The sequence below is a fragment of the Sorex fumeus genome, unplaced genomic scaffold (assembly GCF_029834395.1).
Source record: "Sorex fumeus unplaced genomic scaffold, SorFum_2.1 ptg000044l, whole genome shotgun sequence".
NCBI classification, from domain to species: domain Eukaryota; kingdom Metazoa; phylum Chordata; class Mammalia; order Eulipotyphla; family Soricidae; genus Sorex; species Sorex fumeus.
Window position 1 is genome coordinate 72,182,783 of NW_026606101.1, and position 18,802 is coordinate 72,201,584.

General features: G+C 53.8%; 1 protein-coding gene across 1 annotated transcript; it reads left to right on the forward strand.

Moving 5' to 3' along the window:
• The first annotated feature begins 1,393 nt into the window (after positions 1–1,393).
• On the forward strand, positions 1,394–18,802 carry ANKUB1 (ankyrin repeat and ubiquitin domain containing 1). Its single transcript, XM_056122059.1, has 6 exons — positions 1,394–1,483; positions 5,114–5,257; positions 9,112–9,328; positions 11,404–11,518; positions 12,886–13,713; positions 18,670–18,802. The coding sequence occupies exons 1-6, from the start codon at positions 1,394–1,396 to the stop codon at positions 18,800–18,802; spliced, it is 1,527 nt and encodes a 508-aa protein (XP_055978034.1).

The window sequence follows — 18,802 nt, forward strand, 5'->3', positions numbered from 1 at the left end:
ACTATGCTCAGTGCCTCCTCCTGGCTCTGTGCTCCTGGTTTTGTCCCGGAAGAGCTCAGGAGTCATGTGGTACCTGGCATCAAGGCCCGACCTCCAGTGTGCAGTGCGTGTGCTCGACCTACTAAACCATCTCTCCGGGGGCCAGAGAGATAAAACAGTGGGGAGGACACTTGCCCTGCACACAGCCAACCTGGATTCAATCTCCAGCATTCTGTAGAGTTCCTTGAGCCTTCCAGAAATGATTCCTGAGCACAGAGTCAGGAGTAACCCCTGAGCACCACCAGGTATGGCCCCAAACCCCAAATCAATCAAGCAAGCAAAACGAAAAAGAGAACTTTCCTGCTGCCGTGGGTATCTGTGTTAATTATTATTTACTGGGGGCAGGTTCAGCATTCCCACCAGTGCTCAGGGGACTTTGTGTGGTGCTGGGATTTGAACCAGTGTCTCCATCTCCACAGTCAAACAGAAGGCAAGCGCTTTATGCCCTGTCCTACTTCCCTGCCCTGAAACAGGGAGGTGTTTCTGTTGCTGGGTTTTTGTTCGGTTTTGTGTCTGGGCCACACAGTGATACTCAGGGGTCACTCCCAGTTTGTGCTCAGGGCCCGGGTGGGGCCAGGGATTGAACCCAGACCTCCTGCATCCGAAGCGTGTGACTCCTGCCCTGTGAGCCACCGCTCTGACCTCCTGACAGGGATCTGACTGCTCAAGGAACGCTGCAGAGGCTCACAGGCTGGTTGCAAATCACACTGGAGCGAGGCCTGCACGCCCAGTGGCTGAGTGGGTGACTGTGGGGAGGACGGCATTCTCGGGGACGAGAGGGAGAGCCAGGACTGAGGGCTTGCACATTCCTCTGGCCTGAGTGATGACTGTTCCCCACCCTCAGCGGGATTAGCGAGGCAGCCAGGGAAACCAGTACACAGAGTTGTTATGGAAACCGGAGTGCTTCTCTCTGCGGGGAATTTCGGTGGGGCCCTCTCTGCTGCCCTCCTGGGCTGCGTTCTCGCCTCCTGTTTCCCTTCCGCCAGCAGCCGGGTCCAGCAGGTAAAGATTCCAGAGCCAGGAAGCTGCGAGGGGTCCCCTCACTCTGGGGGGCTGGGGGTGGTGTTTCTGGGTGCTGTACATGCAGGTTGCTCAACGCTTGCCCCACCATTGTCAAGATGGCAATTTCCGTGACATGGGAGAGTACTGGTTGTGACCGCAGAAACATTTGCTCAGAGCTGCCGCCCGTGACGCTCCCCTGAGAGCTCGGCCCCCTCGACGGCTCTCAAGCTGCCTTGGCTCCCAGTGCGAAGGGCAGCTTCCGGCCCTCACGTTTGTCCCTCATGGAGCATTGCGAATTTTCTACATCTTTGAAAACAGTTGTTTCATTTTTGTCATTTTTTCCCCCTAGAAAATGAAGATTTACATAGCCTTTGAGGGGGCGTTTGAAGCGTTTGACGTTTCGACAGATGAAACGGTGGCTGCCGTGAAGCTGATGATAAAGGTGTGTCTGAGCCTTGTCTCTGGGTCACCAGGCGTGCATGTCCATTTCAACCGTGTGGAGACGTTTAGACGTATTTTGAGGGTGAGGAACACGCCCAGTGGTGCTCAGGGATCGCTCCTGGAGTGGCACAGGGGAACATAGACAGTGCCAGGGATCAAATCCAGGTGGGCTACGCGGCCAGAAAGATAGTTCAGTGAGGATGGCATTTTCCTTGCACACAGCTGACTTGGGTTTGATCCCCAGCATCCCGTAAGTACCACCAAGCACCAACAGGAGTGATTCCTGAGTGCAGAGCCAGGAGTCAGCCCTGAGCATTGCCAGGTGAGTCCCCAACCCCGCCCCCCAATAAACCCATGTGGGCTGCATACAAGGCAAGGAAGGACCTTGCCCGCTTACTGTCTCCTGCTGATGAGATGTAATTTATTTGTTTTGGTTTCGGGGGGCCACATCTGGTGATGCTCAGGGGTCAGACCCGGAAGGCTAGAAGGACCATATGGGATGTTGGAGATCAAACCGGGTGAGCTGTAATACAAGGCAAGCACCTTCCCCACTACCATATTTTACCCGCTGAACCATCTCTTACCCCCTGAACCATCTCTCTGGCTTCACTGCAATGCAATTTGCACCAAACATAGGCTGTAAGGACTATTTGGGACATTTTCAGGAAACAAAGAACTAAAGCTATTTGAGAATATAATTATCTACTTACAGGATAATTTGATTAAGATGATGACTAGAGACACTGAGATGGAGGGTAAAAGGCAAGTCAATAAATTCTCACAAAAAACAACCAACCAACCCAAGTTGTCTTTACTAAGAATTGGTGGGATTGGGGGGTGAGGACACACCTCGCTCCCAGCCGTGTGCTCAGGAGTCTCTTAGCCAAATCTTGGGGACCGTGTGGTGCCAGGTGTCATGCCCAGGCGTTCCACGTGCACAGTGTTGCTCAGCCCATCGAACTCCCTCCCCATGACCCGCCTTTATTACCTCTGTGGGTTGTGGGACTGGAGCTGTGACTCAGAGGTAGAATGGACGCCTGAAATGTGAGCATCCAGGGTTTGGTCCCTGGCACCCTCCCCGCCATTCTCCCCATTGTCACCAGCAAGTCTGTGTGCTGCGGAGGGCAGCGAGTATCACCGCAATTCTTTCTGAAGGGGCAAACGCAGAGGACCACCTCTCGCTTATCACTAAGTGGAGCGTGCCAGTTGCCAGGGAGATGGCTTGTTGGTGACTAAGCCACATGAAAGAGCCAAAAAGAACCAACAAATTTGGGAGGTGGCCAGGAGACTGGAGACTGTTCAAGGGCACAGCTATATTTTGAATCCAGGAGAAATTGTACTTCAAAGAGATTGGCATCCTACCCAGAGTCAAACTCAGGGGGCTGGAGCGATAGCACAGCGGGGAGGGCATTTGACTTGTATGCTGCCGACCCAGGTTCGATCCCCGGCATCCCACATGGTCCCCGAGCACCGCCAAGAGTGATCCCTGAGTGCACAACCTGGAGTAACCCCTGAGCATTGCGGTGTGACCCAAAAAGTCAAAATAAATAAAAAAGACTTTTAATTTAAAAAAAAAAAGTCAAGCTAAGACATCATCTGGGCCAGTTCCTTTTTATTTACTTTTTTGGGGGATCACACACCCAACAATGCTCAGAGGTTATTCCTGGCTCTGCACTCAGGAATTACTCCTGGTGCTGCTTGGGGGAATGTTTGGGATGCCTGGGATTGAGTCTGGGTTGGCCACATGCAAAGCAAATGCCCTAGCAGCTACACGACCATTCCAGCCTTCTTTTTGTTATTTCTTTTCTTTTTGGTTTTGAGCCATACTTGGCTGTGCTTAGAGTTTACTCCTGACTCTGCACTCAGGGGTCGCTTCTGGTGGGCTGTAGCCACGGGGGTCTGCTGTGTGTGAGGCAGGCGCCTTACGTGCTGGTGCTCGAGCCCCAGGTCCAGTACCTCTTAAAGTTTTCTTAGGGATATTTAGTAGGGTGGGGAGAGGGTTCGAGGGCCTGCACTCCTCACATATCCCTGGGAGGGGTCTCAGCACATGGGGGTCACCAGGAGTAGCCCCTGAGCACTGCAGGGTGTGATAAAAAGTAAAGTAAAGGCCCTCCCGTTGATCATCGATTTGCTCGAGCGGGCCCAGTAACGTCTCCATTGGAGACTTTGTTGTTACTGTGTTTGGCATATGGAATAGTCACAGGGAGCTTGCAGGGTGTGATGCAAAAAAAAAAAAAAAAAACCTGCGTGGCTGGAGCAATAGCACAGTGGGGAGGGCGTTTGCCTTGCACGCGGCCAACTCGGGTTCGATTCCCAGCATCCCATATGGTCCCCTGAGCACCACCAGGGGTGATTCCTGAATGCCGAGCCAGGAGTAACCTCTGTGCATTGCTGGGTGTGACCCAAAAAGCAAAAAAAAAAAAACAAAAAAACAAAAAAAAACTGCTGTAGAATGGTAAGATGAAGTCACCTGCCTTGCACGCAGCTAACCCCCAGCACAGAACCAAGGGTAGCCCCTACAGGTAACCCTGAACCTCCCTCCCCTGCAAAAACAATTAAGCCATCAGGTGACTGTCTTTGTTACTCACTTAAGTTCCATTCAGAGGTTTGATTCATGTTCTATGGGGGCTTGAGGGCACACTCGGCAGTGCTCGGGGCACCATGCAGTGCCAGGAGTTGAACCTAGGGCTCCGCCATGCAAAACCCTTACTCTGCCCATAGAGCCACCTCCTGCATCTCCCCAACTCTCATTCCACACTTTTTAGTGTATTTTCTGGAGTAGATGCATTGTCTACGTGCATATATACACACAGAGACACATATCTACATCTATGTCACAGTAAAGAAAAATCTTAAATTTATTTTGAATTTATGAAAATAAAATGGAAGGATCAGAGTGACAGTACAGCGGGTAGGGTGTTTCTCTTACATGCAGCCAACCTGGATTTGATACCTGGCATCTCCTGTGGTTTTCCGAGCATGACCAGGGGTAATCCTGAATGCAGAGCCAGGAGCAACCCCTGAGCATGGCTGAAGGTGGCCTGCAAACAAAACAAACAAAAAAGAAAAGAAAGGAAAAATAAAAGGGGAGGGGAGGGAAGGGGAGAGGGAAGGTAGAGAAGAGGAGAGGAGGGGAAGGGAGAGGAAGGAAAGGGGAGAGTAGGAGAGGGAAAGAAGGGGAGAAAAGGGAGTTTTCTTGCATCTTTATTCCACCTTCAACTTTGGACAAGGTCTGTAGCACTGTTGTCCTGTCCCGTTGTTCATCGATTTGCTTGAGCGCACGCCAGTAACGTCTCCATTGTGAGACTTGTTGTTACTGTTTTTGGCATATCGAATCTGCCATGGGGAGCTTGCCAGGCTCTGCCATGGGGGCGGGATATTCTCAGTAGCTTGCTGGACTCTCCAAGAGGGACAGAGGAGTCCAATCGGGGTCGGCCGCATGCAAGGCAAACACCCAACCCACTGTGCTATCGCTCCAGTCCTACAGACTCCAAATGTCAAACTGCTACTGCCGCTTCTTCCCTCTGTCTCGAGTATTTGGGGAGGCTCGTTGGAGACAAGTCACATAGGGCTGCATGCGGGCGAGTCCCAGGGAGATGTGGCATTCTCATCACCGCTGTTCACTGTGCAGGACCGCTTCCACTTTCCTCTCTCTGAAGACAAGCGGGGCAGACAGTGCCTGGAGCTCACGCACGCAGGAGCAACTCTGCAGGACAGCTGGAGTCTTGCAGATGTGGGAATCTCTCCCTGTTCAACTCTCAAGTGCTCTACCAAGGTATGAGGACCAGAATCATCATTGTCTAAGACGTCAGCCTTGCCTCAGACAATGCTGTAGATAATCACCGCTCACCCACAGAAAGAGGCTTCCTCGGGCCTGGCACAAGTGAGCAAGCACATCAACAGAAAAACCTCGAGTTCCAGCCATGGTGTCACAAAAGACACGATCTCTTCTTTTTAACAGCTAAGTAGTATTTCATTGAGTGTGTTGACCAAAGCTGCTCCATCTGGTCAGCCATTCACAGGCATTTGGGTTGATCCCCTATTTTGGCTGCTATGAACATAGGGGTGAAAAGATGGGGGATTTGTTCTAGGGCGTCTTGAAGTCACACCTCATGGTGCTCAGGGGTTAGTCCTGTCTCTATGCTCAGGGGGTCACCTGCAGAACAGACCAAACCAGGTCAGCCACACACACTGCAAGTGTCTTACCCTTGAACTATTTCTCCACTCCTCAAATTACTATTTTTGTAGTATTTTGGGGGGGAAATACTGTCTAGGAGTGATACTGGTTTCCAATGGTGTTCACACTTTTGGCATTTCGCCATAGCACTGTAGCACTGTCCTCCCGTTGTTCATCGATTTGCTCGAGCGGGTACCAGTAATGTCTCACAACAAATTGTGAGACTTCCTGTTACTGTATTTGGCATATTGAATACGTCACGGGGAGCTTGTCAGGCTTTTCCAAGCAGATGAGATACTCTCGGTAGCTTGCTGGGCTCTTGGGGAGCAATTGAACTCCGGTCGGTTATGTTGGCCGCATGCAAGGCAAACGCCTTACCTGCTGTGCTATCGCTCCAGACCCAAAAAGCAAAAATAAATAAATAAATAATAAAAATTAAAACAAACGTAAGGGACAAAAGAGATAGTACGGCGGGTAGGACACTTGCCTTGTGTGCAGCAGACCTGGATTCAATCAGGGGCGTCCCATGTAGTTCCCTCGTCACAGAGCAAAGAGTAAGCCCTGAGCACCACCAGTATGGCCAAAAAAACAAAGAAGAAACATGGAAAAATGAAAACAAACAAAAAAAAAACAATTAGGTGCTAGCACAACACAAGGATAGCTGTATTTAAAAAATGGAATAAAAAAGAGAGACTAGAAATAAGGGCTGGAGCAATAGCACAGCGGTAGGGCGTTTGCCTTGCACGCAGCCAACATGGCCGACCCGAGTTCGATTCCTCCGCCCCTCTCGGAGAGCCCGGCAAGCTACCGAGAGGATCTCGCCCCCACGGCAGGGCCTGGCAAGCTCCCCGTGACGTATTCGATATGCCAACACAGTAACAACAAAGTCTCCAATGGAGACGTTACTGGGCCCGCTTGAGCAAATCGATGATCAACGGGAGGGCCTTTACTTACTTACTTTACTAGAAATAAATCTTCACATTTACAGTCAAATGATTTCAACAAGAGTCCAAGACCAACAGGGAAAGGTACTGGGAAAAGTAGATGTTCAAATGATAAGAACATATTGGGCTCTTACATTATATTACACACCAAAAATAATTAGAATGGATTAAAGATCTAAGTATAAAAGATAAGTAAAGATAAGTAAAGTAGATAGATTGGTTATATAAGATTAAAAAAAAAAACATTGCGGGTTTGGGGGCCACTCCCAGTGGTGCTCAGGGAAACTCTGAGCAGGCAGGAAACCATGGGATCTGGGAACTGGCCAGAGTCGGCTGCGTGCAAGACGACTGCCCTAACTGCTGTACTCTCTCTCTAACCCCACAAAAAAGAGAAATTGAAGTTAACCAAAATAAGCTTTAGGCTTTAGGCATCAAAAGACATTAATCAGGAAAGAAAAGTAAAAAGACAAGAAAGTAACCAAAACTGGGTAAGTATCTAGAATATTCAGAACTCCTGTAACTACACACTACTACCAACATATCAGTTTGAAAAAAAAAATGGGTAGAGCAACCGGATAGCAGGAAGAGCACTTGCTCTGCACGTGGCTGACCCAGGTTCAATCCTCAGCATCCCATATGGTTCCCAGAGCACTGACTGCCAGGAGTCATTCCTGAGGCAGAGCCAGGAGTAACCCCTGAACACCACTTGCGTGAGATCCAAAAACAAACCAAAAGAAAAAGAAAAGGGCAAAAGACCTGACGCGACATTTCCCCCAAAAAATACAGAGCAGGCCCCCGCCAGATATATAGGCATGGGGTATAATCGAAAACTTTCCAGTTCGATGAAAATCTTACTGATCTTAACCTTAATAACATCTCACTTAAAGAATTCATTATCCCTACTTTGGGGGAGAAAAACACTCGGGGGGGGGGGGGCAGAGAATTTCCTACAGAGGCCTTAAATACTGGTTTCTGTCCTATTAGCTTCTGTGGCAGCCTGAAGTGGAAGTACAGCAACCAGAACACTTGATGAAAATGAGTGTTCCTCAGGGAACCTGGCCGTACTGGCTCTCAGTGGTTTGATCTGCCTCAGGTACCGAGAGCTGATTCCAAGTCGTGCTTTTACTGCACAGTCAAGTGGATGGAAACCCATTTCGTGCCTTTCCTGCTTTGTCATTTATTATTCGATGCAATTACTTCTGCCTTCTGAGAATCAACAAAACCAGGTCTCAATTTCTCTGGGTTCAACTGAGGCAGAGTGAGGCAAACCCAAGACTTTGGCCAAGTTCAGGAACTTGGGGAACGAGCGAGTTCTTTCTTTGAAAAATGGCTTCCTGAAATCTGAGATATTCTATTTCTTTGGGGGGGTGTCTCTTGTTGTGTCATTACCAGGCCTCACTTTCAAGTCGGGAGATGGATGACATAAATTAAGGGGCAGATTGAGCTCGAGTGATTATGCTTAGGGCTGAGCATGTGAGACGCCTTCAGGACCTTCACATGGATCCCCTGAACACCCCCTGAGTGACTCCTGAGCACTGTGCTGGGAGTAAAATGCTCCGCCAAGCACTGCCAGATGTGGGCCTACCCCCCAGAATTAAGGGGTGTTCTACTCTGAAATGCACTCTGAAAAATAGTCCATTTCACGTTCTGGTGTCCCTGCATAGGAAAACTTCCCCTTCATGCACTGAGACACATTTGGAATAGGCACCAGGCGGGGGACAGGAGGGTCCCCACATGCAGCAGATGGGTCAGGAGCTTGCCTGGCATGCAGTCAGCCCTTGTTCCATGCTGGTGTGACCCCTGAGCATGTGCTTCGTATGGCCTACGCACTGCTCCCACCCGAGGAATATTTCGAAAGAGGACACTGCATGAATCTTCAATGGAAAAAAACACTCCCACAGAAATTTGCCAACTAGGGGCTGGAGCAATAGCACAGCGGGGAGGGCGTTTGCCTTGGACGCGGTCAACCTGGGTTCGATTCCCAGCATCCCATGTGGTCCCCCAAGCACCGCCAGGAGTAATTTCTGAGTGCAGAGCCAGGACTAACCCCTGAGCATCACTGGGTGTGACCCAAAAAGAAAAAAAAAAGGAATTTACCAACTATTTTCATGGGCACTCATGTCCATGTTCTGCTAACAAACTGGTGTCAGTCGGATCATTCTGGTTTGATTCCATTCATCACTAGACCCTGAAAAAAAAAATGGCTGAGTCACAGCAAAGGTCTGGGACCCCTGTGCTCCCCAACTTCCCGGAGGAGGAGGCTGGGCCTCTCCTGGCCTCCCTCCTTTTAACCTGTTACAGTAGATACTGGCTTGTGCCAGGCTGGAGTGATAGGACAGCGGGTAGGGGATGTGCCTTGCATACGGACGACCTGGGTTCGATCCCCTGCATCCCATATGGCCCCCCGAGCACCAACCAGGAGTAATTCCAAAAATCAAAGAAACTGTCCTGTGTCTAGCACCAGGATGGACCCCTAAGGCCCCCCCCCCCATCCTGTGTCCCCCTCAGGAGGAAGATCAGCTTGTGTTCTCCGTGTACAACACGGTCACCAGAGAGAGGATGGCCATAGTGGGGACCGCGGCCCTTGTGGACGACAAAGTGGCACATCTGAGGACACTGGTGGCACTGAGGTGTGGGCTTCCCGTGGGTGTCTTCTGCCTCCGGACGCCGGCCGGCCTGGAGCTGTACGACTGCAACTGCCTCAGGGACTACGGCCTGGCCCCGGGTACTGCCCGCCTTGGGGTCCTTCCTCTTCCCCCTGGATGCACACCCAACCGTGATGGGGGTGGGGTGGGGCCGGGTGTCCTGCACACCCAGGTCTGTCCCTTGGCCCGTCTCTTGGGGGAGGGATATGGCTGGACAAGCCAACGTCTCTGGGATCTGGGTTTGCAGACTCAGAATGGCCTTTATGAGAGGTTAGAAGTTGGACCACAGCCGTAGCCCTCAGCTCATTATGAATTTATTTTTATTCATTTGTTTTATTGGGGCTGGAGCGATAGCACAGCGGTAGGGCGTTTGCCTTGCACGCAGCCAACATGGCCGACCCGGGTTCGATTCCTCCGCCCCTCTCAGAGAGCCTGGCAAGCTACCGAGAGTATCTCGCCCGCACAGCAGAGCCTGGCAAGCTCCCCGTGACGTATTCGATGTGCCAAACACAGTAACAATTGTCACAATGGAGATGTTACTGGGCCCGCTCGAGCAAATTGATGACCAACGGGAGGACAGTGACAGGTGACAGTTTTATTGGGGAGCGGGGGTGTTGGGGCTCATGCTTTGTGATGTTGCCACAGTGGCCAGTCTCTGCTCACCCAGGGTCCCAGGCTCTTCACTATTTCCAAGAATGAATGAAAACATGGAGTGAAAAAGATGCTCAGAGGGGCCGGAGTGATAGTCCAGCGGGTAGGGGGTTTGCCTTGCACGCAGCTGACCCGGGTTCCATCTTCGGCATCCCATATGGTTCCCAGCACTGCCAGAAGTGATTCCTGAGTGCAGAGCCAGGAGTAACCCCTGAGCACCGGCGGGTGTGACCTCCCCCAAAAAATACAAAAAGATGCTCAGCGTCAGAGTTGGAAAGAGAAAAATTGATTGAAAAGAGACTCCCCAGCTGAAAAAGAAGTAGTATTGGGCTGAGTCTGACTTACTTTGGCTGGGAGTTGGACAGGGGCTGTGTGTGGGGATGAGTTATAGGAAAAATGGGACTTTGTGTTACCTCTCAAGTGACCAGATTGTTTAAAGAGAATGCGGCATGGATTCCCATGGCTCCCGGGTGCTCTGGCTGGCCTGGGTCCTCCTAGGTTCTCTTGGGCCACTCACCCGGATGGGGCAGCCTGTCTCTGAGTTTGTAGAGTCTGAAACAGACTCCATCATCTCAGAAAACTGCTCAGCTTCCCACTCTTGGAAAGAGCCCAAGAATTTGCAGGGATGTTTAACGGTAGTTTGGGGACAGCTAGCAGGGAACAGCTCTCAGCAGCTGGCCAGGGGAAACTGAGGCTTCCTCCTTCCCCTGCTTGCAGTGCATGTGTTCTGACAGCTCCCTGCGGCCCTGCAGTGCTTGCTGTGGGGGGCGCTGTTCCATGGCTGCCACGTAGCCGGATCCTCTTGCAGTGCTGGGCTTCACTGTGGCGGACCCCGCGGCAAACTGGTCTCCAGCCTAAGTCCCCTGGAGGGGCTGGTGCCAAACACTGATCCTAATGTCCACATTTTTGCTGAGCAGATGAGCGGCAACAGCGCTCAGAGATTCACTGGCTTTTCCTTTTCTTTTTGGGTCACTCCCAGCGATGCACCGGGCTTACTCCTGGCTCTGCACTCAGGAATTGCTCCTGGTGGTGCTCGGGGGCCATGTGGGATGCCGGGGAGCGAACCTAGGCTGACTGCATGCAAGGCAAACATCCTCCCCGCGGTGCTATCGCTCCACCTCTCACTGGCTTTTCCAAAGCAGACAGAAGCTGAGAAGAGTGGTTCTGTCCACTCGCCCAAGGTCTCTTTTCTTTTGCATCTAGCCGACTTCTGTTTGGGCACAGTTCCCCTTCAAAATTTCATGGACCGGGGGCCAGAAGGATAGTATAGTGGGTAGGGCGTTTGCTTTGTACCTGGCCCACCTGGCTTTGATTCCCATCCTCCCATAGGATCCCCAAGCACCACCAGGAGTAATTCCTGAGCTCAGAGTCAAGAGTAACCCCTGAGCACTGCCAGGCCTGCTCCTTCCCCCAACCCACCCCACAAAAAAAAAAAAAAAGATTCATGGATTGCCAGGCACAGCGGCGGGGAACTGGCGCCTCGAGCTGTATCTCTGACCCACAGGCACGACCCTTCGTCTGGACGTGTGGGACGGATGGAAGGAGTTTCTGAGGGGCTGTGTCCTGGGCCAGACGCTGAAGGCGCAGCGCTACTTGTTCACCGAGGGCCCTGTGCTCAGGTGCGGAGACAGGCCAACACCCGGGCGTGGATGTTCTATTGCTCCCCCCGCTGGCGCCTCGGGCCTGCGGGTCAGCCTGCAGGTGGGGTACTTGCCCGGCCACTCCCCTTCACGGCCACAGGCCAATATAGTTGGGGTATTTGCGGCCGCAAAGGCCGGGCTGCAGGTTGGGAGGCAGACTGCACGGGGAACAGGCTCTCCGCAAGACACTCCAACAGAAGCAATAGAAAGGAAATTTGTGACGTGTCAAAGGGAGCAGGTTGGGATTGGGAGGGAAACTGGGGACATTGGTGGAGGGAAGGTCACCCTGGTGTGTTGGCATACTAGATGCCCGAAACAGCTGTCTAATTGGGCAACTTCAAAAATCATGGCGTTTCTAACAAAAATGAATTTTAAAAAAAGACATTCCGACCATCCCAGGGCCCCTGGAGACAGTACAGTGGGCTGGCACGTACCTTGGGTGCAGCTGACCCAGTTCTAGATCCCGGCACCCCAGGGTCCCCAGAGCAGTTGGTTGTACCAGGACTTTCCTGGTCAATACAAGCTTGATCTTTTTCCTGAGGAAGGGAACGAGCTTGAACACCTGTGCCCAGCCTGGGGCATGCACAAGCACAGAGCCGGTGCCATGCTGAGGAAGACAGCTCAGGCACAGGCGGAGAATAAACGTCATTCTGTTTCTTGGCGGCGCTCAGCAGGGTTCGGGGGCTACTCCTGACCAGGTGCTCTGGGGACCAAGTGGTGGCCCCGGTTAGCCCCCACCCCCGCCTCCTGGACACAAAGCGCAGAGGTCAAGGAAGGCACTGGCCTTGCAAGGAAAGCCACCTCACGTGGCTCCACGTGGAGTGATCCCTGAGCCCCGAGCACCGCAGGATGGCCTCCCCAGTAAAATACGTTCCAGGTCCTTTGGGCTATTTCCCGGGAGAGGAAGAGAGTTGGGGGTGGGATGCCGGTGGGTCACACCCATGTGCTCAACTCAGGGGTGAGTCCTGGTGGTGTTTGTTTGCTTTGGCTTTTTGGGGTCATACCCGGCGATGCTCTGGGTTACTCCTGCTTCTCAGGGGTCACTCCTGGTTCTGTACTCAGGAGTTAGTCCTGGCGATGCTCTGGGGACCACATAGGATGCCAGGTCAGCAAAGCAAACGCCTTACCGGCTGTTCTGTTACTCCGGACCTCAGAGTTTTGGGGTGGGGGGCTCATGGTGCCACGGACGGCCCTGGGGCTCCTGCAGTAAACGCTCCCGCACCCCGCGGAGTGAGGGGCCCCAGAAAGGGTCGCTTTAGCTTGTGTGTGGGGTGTGGGGTGCGACGGCCTCCGTCTCTTTGCCCACGGAGCTAACACCCCCACCCCCAACTCCTTCCCGCCCGCAGGTACCAGAAGCGGGTGGCCCTGTACGTTGCCGCCTTCCACGGCCACGTGGAGCTGACCGAGTGGTGCCTGGCGCAGGGGGCGCGGCCCCACGAGGCGGTGGGCGCGCACCCCTACCGCGAGTGGTGCCAGGACGCGCTGCACGCCGACGTGTCCAAGTGCCCAGTGCACGCTGCGGCTGAGGCGGGCCAGCTGCTGATCCTCAGGGCCTTCGTCCGCTGCTCCCCGCTGGCCCTGCAGTGCCGCACGGCGGCTGGCCGCACCCCGCTGGCCCTGGCCTGCGCGCACGGCCACCTGCGCTGTGCGCGCTTCCTGCTACGGACGCTGGCGTCCACCGTGTCCTTCCCGCGGGTGGCGCTGCCCATGCGGCTCTACATCCAGGTCAAACGCTGGCTCTGCCGGGCCCAGAGCCGCAGCCGCGGGCAGCTCCGCCGGGCCCGGCTGCGGGGGGCTCGGGTGGGCGCGACGGTGCTGGTGGACGGCTTCGCCGCGTGCGCGATGACCTCGAGGAGCTGGCGGGCGGCGGCGGGCGAGGCCCGAGCGACCCCCGGGGTGCGGCTCCCGCCTCTCGGGGCGCACCCCGGGGCGGGCGGCCAGAGGCACCCACGGGCCGGGCTCCTGCCGCTGCCCGCCCCGGCCGCCGCCAGCCCGGACGCGCGGGGAAAGCAGACGCGCCTGGCGCACGCCGCCCCGCAGTCAGGGCCACTCCCGGCCGTGCCCGCGGCTCGCTGCCCGCACCCGTCCTGCTCCTCGGCGGCCCCCGACGGCCCCTGCGCGCACCGCCGGAGGACACCGCGCGACAACGCCCGGCGCTGCCTGGAGCTGGCGAGGTACCGCGCGGAGGGGTCCCCGCAGCATCCCTGCGGGTGCGGGCTTCGAGGCTGTCGGGGGTTGGGGGTCACGCGCAGCGGGGCTCGGGGCTTCTCAATGCCTGACTCTGTGCCCAGGGTGGCTCCTGGTGGGTGCGGGGGTCCTGGGTGGGCCATGAGCCAGGTCAGCGCCTTATCCGTCTGGTGCGCTGCGCGCTGCGGGCGCCCCAGAGACGCTGTCGCGGGCCAGCCTGCTGGCTGTTTGCCTTCCGGGGTGTTCGGGTGGCAACGGACCCTGGAGGTTGCATCAGCAAACCCTGGGAGGTGGCACAAGCCTTCAAGGGGCATGTCCGCATGCTGCCTCCTTCCCCGACCCTGAGCACAGGTGTAGCCCCACAGCACCCCTGGGTGTGGCCAGTAGCCTCCTCTTCAAGGAAAATATGTTGTCTGTCAGCATCAAGGTCGCATCTTTTGGGGGGATTGGATCAGGGACCTCTCCTGGCGGGGCTCGGGGACCCTATGGGGGTCAGGGATGGAACCCAGACAGGACAGGCAAACACAGGGGGCTGTATCATCCCTCCAGCCCTTTCCTCTCCCTGGCCTTGAAAAAAATGATCATCATTTGGGGCTGGAGCCATAGCACAGCGGGTAGGGCATTTACCTTGCACGGCGGTGGACCCAGGTTTGATTCCCGGCATCCCATATGGTCCCCTGGGCACGCCAGGAGTAACTCCTGAGTGCAGAGCCAGGAGTAACCCCTGAGCATCAGCTGGGTGTGGCCCAAAAAGAAAAAAAAAAGATCACTGTAAAAAAAAAATTCTGGGCCACACCCAGCGGTGCTGGGGGCTTCCTTTCCACGCTGTGCTCAGGGATCACCGCTGGCAGGGCTTGGAGAACAGTATGGGGCCCCTGGGGATGGAATTCAGGTCAGCAGTGGACAATGCCCACCATACTCTCCTTCCGCCTTCTCCCCCAGCCCCCCTTTTCAAAGCTCATAAGAAACTGTGGGTTATAATTAAGAGGGGTTGAACGGTAGTGGGGAGACCCGTAAGTTTTGTGGAAGGGTGGAGAGACAGCTCAGAGCTTGAGAGTAGAGACCCAGTTCCACCAGCACCACAAAGGCTTCCCTGAGCACGGCCTGGGGCGTTTCCAAGCAGAGTCCGGCGGCAGGGATGGAAATAAGGGGCCATCTCATGAAAAATCAGCTCAGGCACTGTTTGGGGAAGGGTAGGCGGTTCGTTGACATGGATGCTTCAAGTTAGCTTTTTCTTTGTCCTTTTCTTGCGTGGTGGGGACACGTTCAAGGGGTGGTTCAAGGAGCCTCTCCTGGCTCCCGGCTAGGGGTCGCTCCCAGCAGTAGCATTTGGGGGACCACCCCCAGGTGTCCTGCATGCAAGCCATGTGCTCTGCCCTATGACCTCTTTCTCTGGCCCCTGAAAGAAAAGACACAATCACATTTCCAGAGAGAAACAGAGGTCTTTATACACAAGCATCTCAGAAGGCAAAAATTTCTTTTTTCTTTTTTTTTCTTGGATTCAAAAGGATTTTATATTCTTTAAACTATGAACAAAATGTATAGAGTATAGATTTTACTACCCTTGTACAGAAGAAAATTTAGATTTACAACTTGTCTGCTAAAGGATGATAGAACTGGGGTCAGAGTGACAGCACAACAGATAGGGTGTTTGCCTTGCTTGTGGCCAACTCAGGTTCGATCCCCAGCATCCCCTATGGTACCCTGAGCACCACCAGAAGTAGTTCCTGAGTCCAGAGCCAGGAGTAATTCCTGAGCATCGCCAGGTTTGAGCCCCCCAGCCAAAGCAAATAAGCAAATTTTATTTTATTTATTTATTTTTGCTTTTTGGGTCACAACTGGCAATGCACAGGGGTTCCTCCTGGCTCTGCACTCAGGAGTTACTCCTGGCGGTGCTCAGGGGACCCTATGGGATGCTGGGAATCGAACCTGGGTTGGCCGTGTGCAAGGCAAATGCCCTACCCGCTGTGCTATCTCTCCAGCCCCAACAAGAAAAATTTTAAAAGGATGATAGAATATAGTTGATGACGCCTATACAAAATTCCTTTACATAACTGCCTTTATATAATATTCTTTCTTAAAGCGTTTTTTTTTTTTACTGAATCACTATGAGATAGACCCTCACAAAGCTGTTCATGATTAAGGCAGAAGGCAAAATTTCTGTCTAGCAGAGCTGAGATGTGACGCAGTGTTCTGGCACTTGCCTTGCAGGTATCTTCAGCTCTAGGTTCAATTCCCTGCTCCCCACGATCCTCCGAGCACTCCAGGGAGAGAGATCCCAAGGAGCTGGGAGTCACCCCCAAGCACCTACTATGTGCTGCCCGCACTACTCCCAATCTTATATAGATTTCAGGTTGCACTGAAATCGTGGTTCTGATGAGTTCTTAGGAATACGCCTGGGATGTTATTGGGTGTTGATATTCCAGGGAAGATTTGGGCTGGTGAGCAAACATCTCCTTTCTCTTGACCAGAAGGAAGCCAAGCGGAGAATTTCCCTAGCCTGGGTGGTTAGTGCATCTCTCCCTGATTTCCTCGGGGCTGTTGCCACCTAGTGGTGAGAGTCATTGGAGCCTTTTGGCATTCACTTTGGAGAGGTTGAAAACACGCAGTTTCAACCTGTACCGTTGTTAATTCTCTGACTACGATGTGCAAAAGTGATCAGCTCAGAGTCTAGAAAAGGCAGAAAATGATTAGCTGAAAAGTTATACAGCCCCTCTTAGAAGCAGGCTGGAAGGCTAAGAAAAGAAGCACAGGTTTATCTAGCCACAGACACCTCTGAAATAATGAGTTTCTTTCCCAAGCGTCTGTAAGCTTCCAAAGTGCCCATAAGTCCAGTGTGATGCAGGCGCACACACAAAAATGCAAAAGGTCTGTGCGCTGAAGGTGGGTGCCCTGGCTGAGAAGGCTGGTCTATTGCAGGGGGTGGGGAGGGTTGCAGACCCGGGCCAGGGGAAGGCAAGAAGCGAGTGATTGTTGTCATTGTTCTAGCAGGGAGTGGAGGTCTGGAGAACCTGGATCTGTGTGTGTGTGTGTGTGTGTGTGTGTGTGTGTGTGTGTTTCTGACTTTCGCTTGGTTTGGTTCATGGTGCCGGAGATGGGGGTCCAGGTTCCCACAGGTGAAACAGATGCTCTGGCCCCTGATGAGTGTCAACTGTGCCTACTTTAACGGTCAGGGTGCAGGAGTCATGGGAAAGGGAGTGGAAGCAATTAGGAAAGGAGGTGCCCACGGTGGGGTGCAGGCAAAGAGGACAAAGGAGCGTGTCTCTGAGGACCCCGGTGCTCCAGGGAGGGTCTGCAGGCAGGGAGTATCAGGTCCACATCGAACACCTTGTCGGCAGAGACACTGGCTTCATTGCATGTCTCTGCGAGGCCCTGAATCTAGCTGTGGTCTGAGCAGCGAAAAAGTCTGTTTGTGCACGGGAGGAGGGAGGGTCAGGGGCTGCTTTGCATGCAGGGCCCAGGGTTTGATTCCTCACATTGTGTGCCCCCCCTCCCCAGCACTTAGAAAGAGAGAGCCTCTGGGGATGGAGAGGGAGCAGAGTGACCGGGGGTGCTTGTCTGACCCACAGCCAAGCCTGATTCCATCCCTAGCACCACATAGGATGCCCCAAGCCCTGCCAGGAGGGAGCCCTGAGCGCAGGGTCAGAAGCAGGCCCTGGGCACAGTTGAGTGTGGCCCCAAATTCAACAAAAATAAAGGGGTTCCCCAAGTGAGCAACCAGCCAGGGGTAATCCCCCAGTACCGCTGTGCCCCCCCCCCCCGCCCCAACCGCCCAAAGACAGGCAGACGAGAAAGACTGGACCCGAGAATCAAAGGTGTCTGGGGGTGCTGAAGCAACAGGAGGAAATGACTCAATGGGTCAGGGTGATAGTACAGCGGGGAGGGCACTTGCCTTGCACACGGGCAACTGGTTGCGTTCCTGGCGTTCCATAAGCTCTACCTGTTGTACTGTCACTCTGGCCCCATCTAGTTGGGGGTTCTACGTGAGGGTTCTAAATGCACAGCCCACAGGTGCCTCACCAGGAACATATGTTTTGTTATTTGGTGTTTCATTACTTTGTTTTGCTGGAGAGGCAGGAGGTATCATCCAGGGCTGCTTAGGGATTATTCCTGGTTCTGTGCTCAGGAGAGGCCAAGAGACTGTGGACAGGCTGTGTGACGTCCAGTGGGCTCCCACTTTTCAGATGCCCTTACCCGCAAGGCGGCTCCCTTGCAGATGGGGTCTAAGGAAGAACGGCCGAGAGACTGGAATTGGGGGTGCTCCACCGTGCTGGGTGGAGGCTTTGCACAGGGCCTGGGAGACACGCACCCAGAGACAGAGACAGAGAGATCTGGGGCGATAGCACAAAGGATCCGCTTCTTGCATTGCATGTGGCCAGTACTGGTTTGACGCCCCGGATTGCATCTTGTCTTGAGCTCCACTAGGAGTTATCCCTGAGCACAGATCCAGGAGAATCCTGGTGGTCGGGGCCATGTGCAGGGCAGTGATTGCATCAGGGCTGACCATAGTGGCCGCACCCAACACAAACATCCTTCCCTCCTGCACCGTCCCTCCCGCCCCAGGTTGCTGCTCTTAGAAAGATTATTTTCTCCTCTGATGCATATCCTCTGTCTCGTCACTAGCTCATAGAAACACAGCAGCAAAATCCACCCAAGGCGGGGGCCGGAGCGGTAGTCCAGTAGGGAGAACGTTTGCCTTGCACACGGCCAACCCAGGTTCGATCCCCAGCATCCCATATGGTCCTCTGAGCACTGCCAGGAGTCATTCCTGAGTGCAGAACCAGGAACAACCGCTGAGCATCGCTGAGCGTGACCCAAAAAGCAATAAATAAATAAAAACAAAACAAAGGACTTTAAAAAAAACATCCACCCGAGGCTTTTCACTGGGAGGGCCCTCAGCAGCGACCACACAGAACTCCATGCCCCGCCTTGCTTTCTTGCAGCTCCTTTAAGGAGAAGAGCTGGTTCCAGCAGCTGGAAATCGCAAGGGTCCTCGCCAAAAGGAGCATTTCTAACTCCACCGCCCGAGGAGAAGGCCTGACCACGCGCAAGAACCCCCTGGAAATCATGCTTTGA

Coding starts and splice junctions, on each gene's coding strand:
- ANKUB1 (XM_056122059.1), top strand. CDS start 1,394: ATGAAGATTTACATAGCCTTTGAGGGGGCGTTTGAAGCGTTTGACGTT. Junction 1,484..5,113: donor CCGTGAAGCTGATGATAAAG/GTGTGTCTGAGC, acceptor TTCACTGTGCAG/GACCGCTTCCACTTTCCTCT. Junction 11,519..12,885: donor ACCGAGGGCCCTGTGCTCAG/GTGCGGAGACAG, acceptor TCCCGCCCGCAG/GTACCAGAAGCGGGTGGCCC.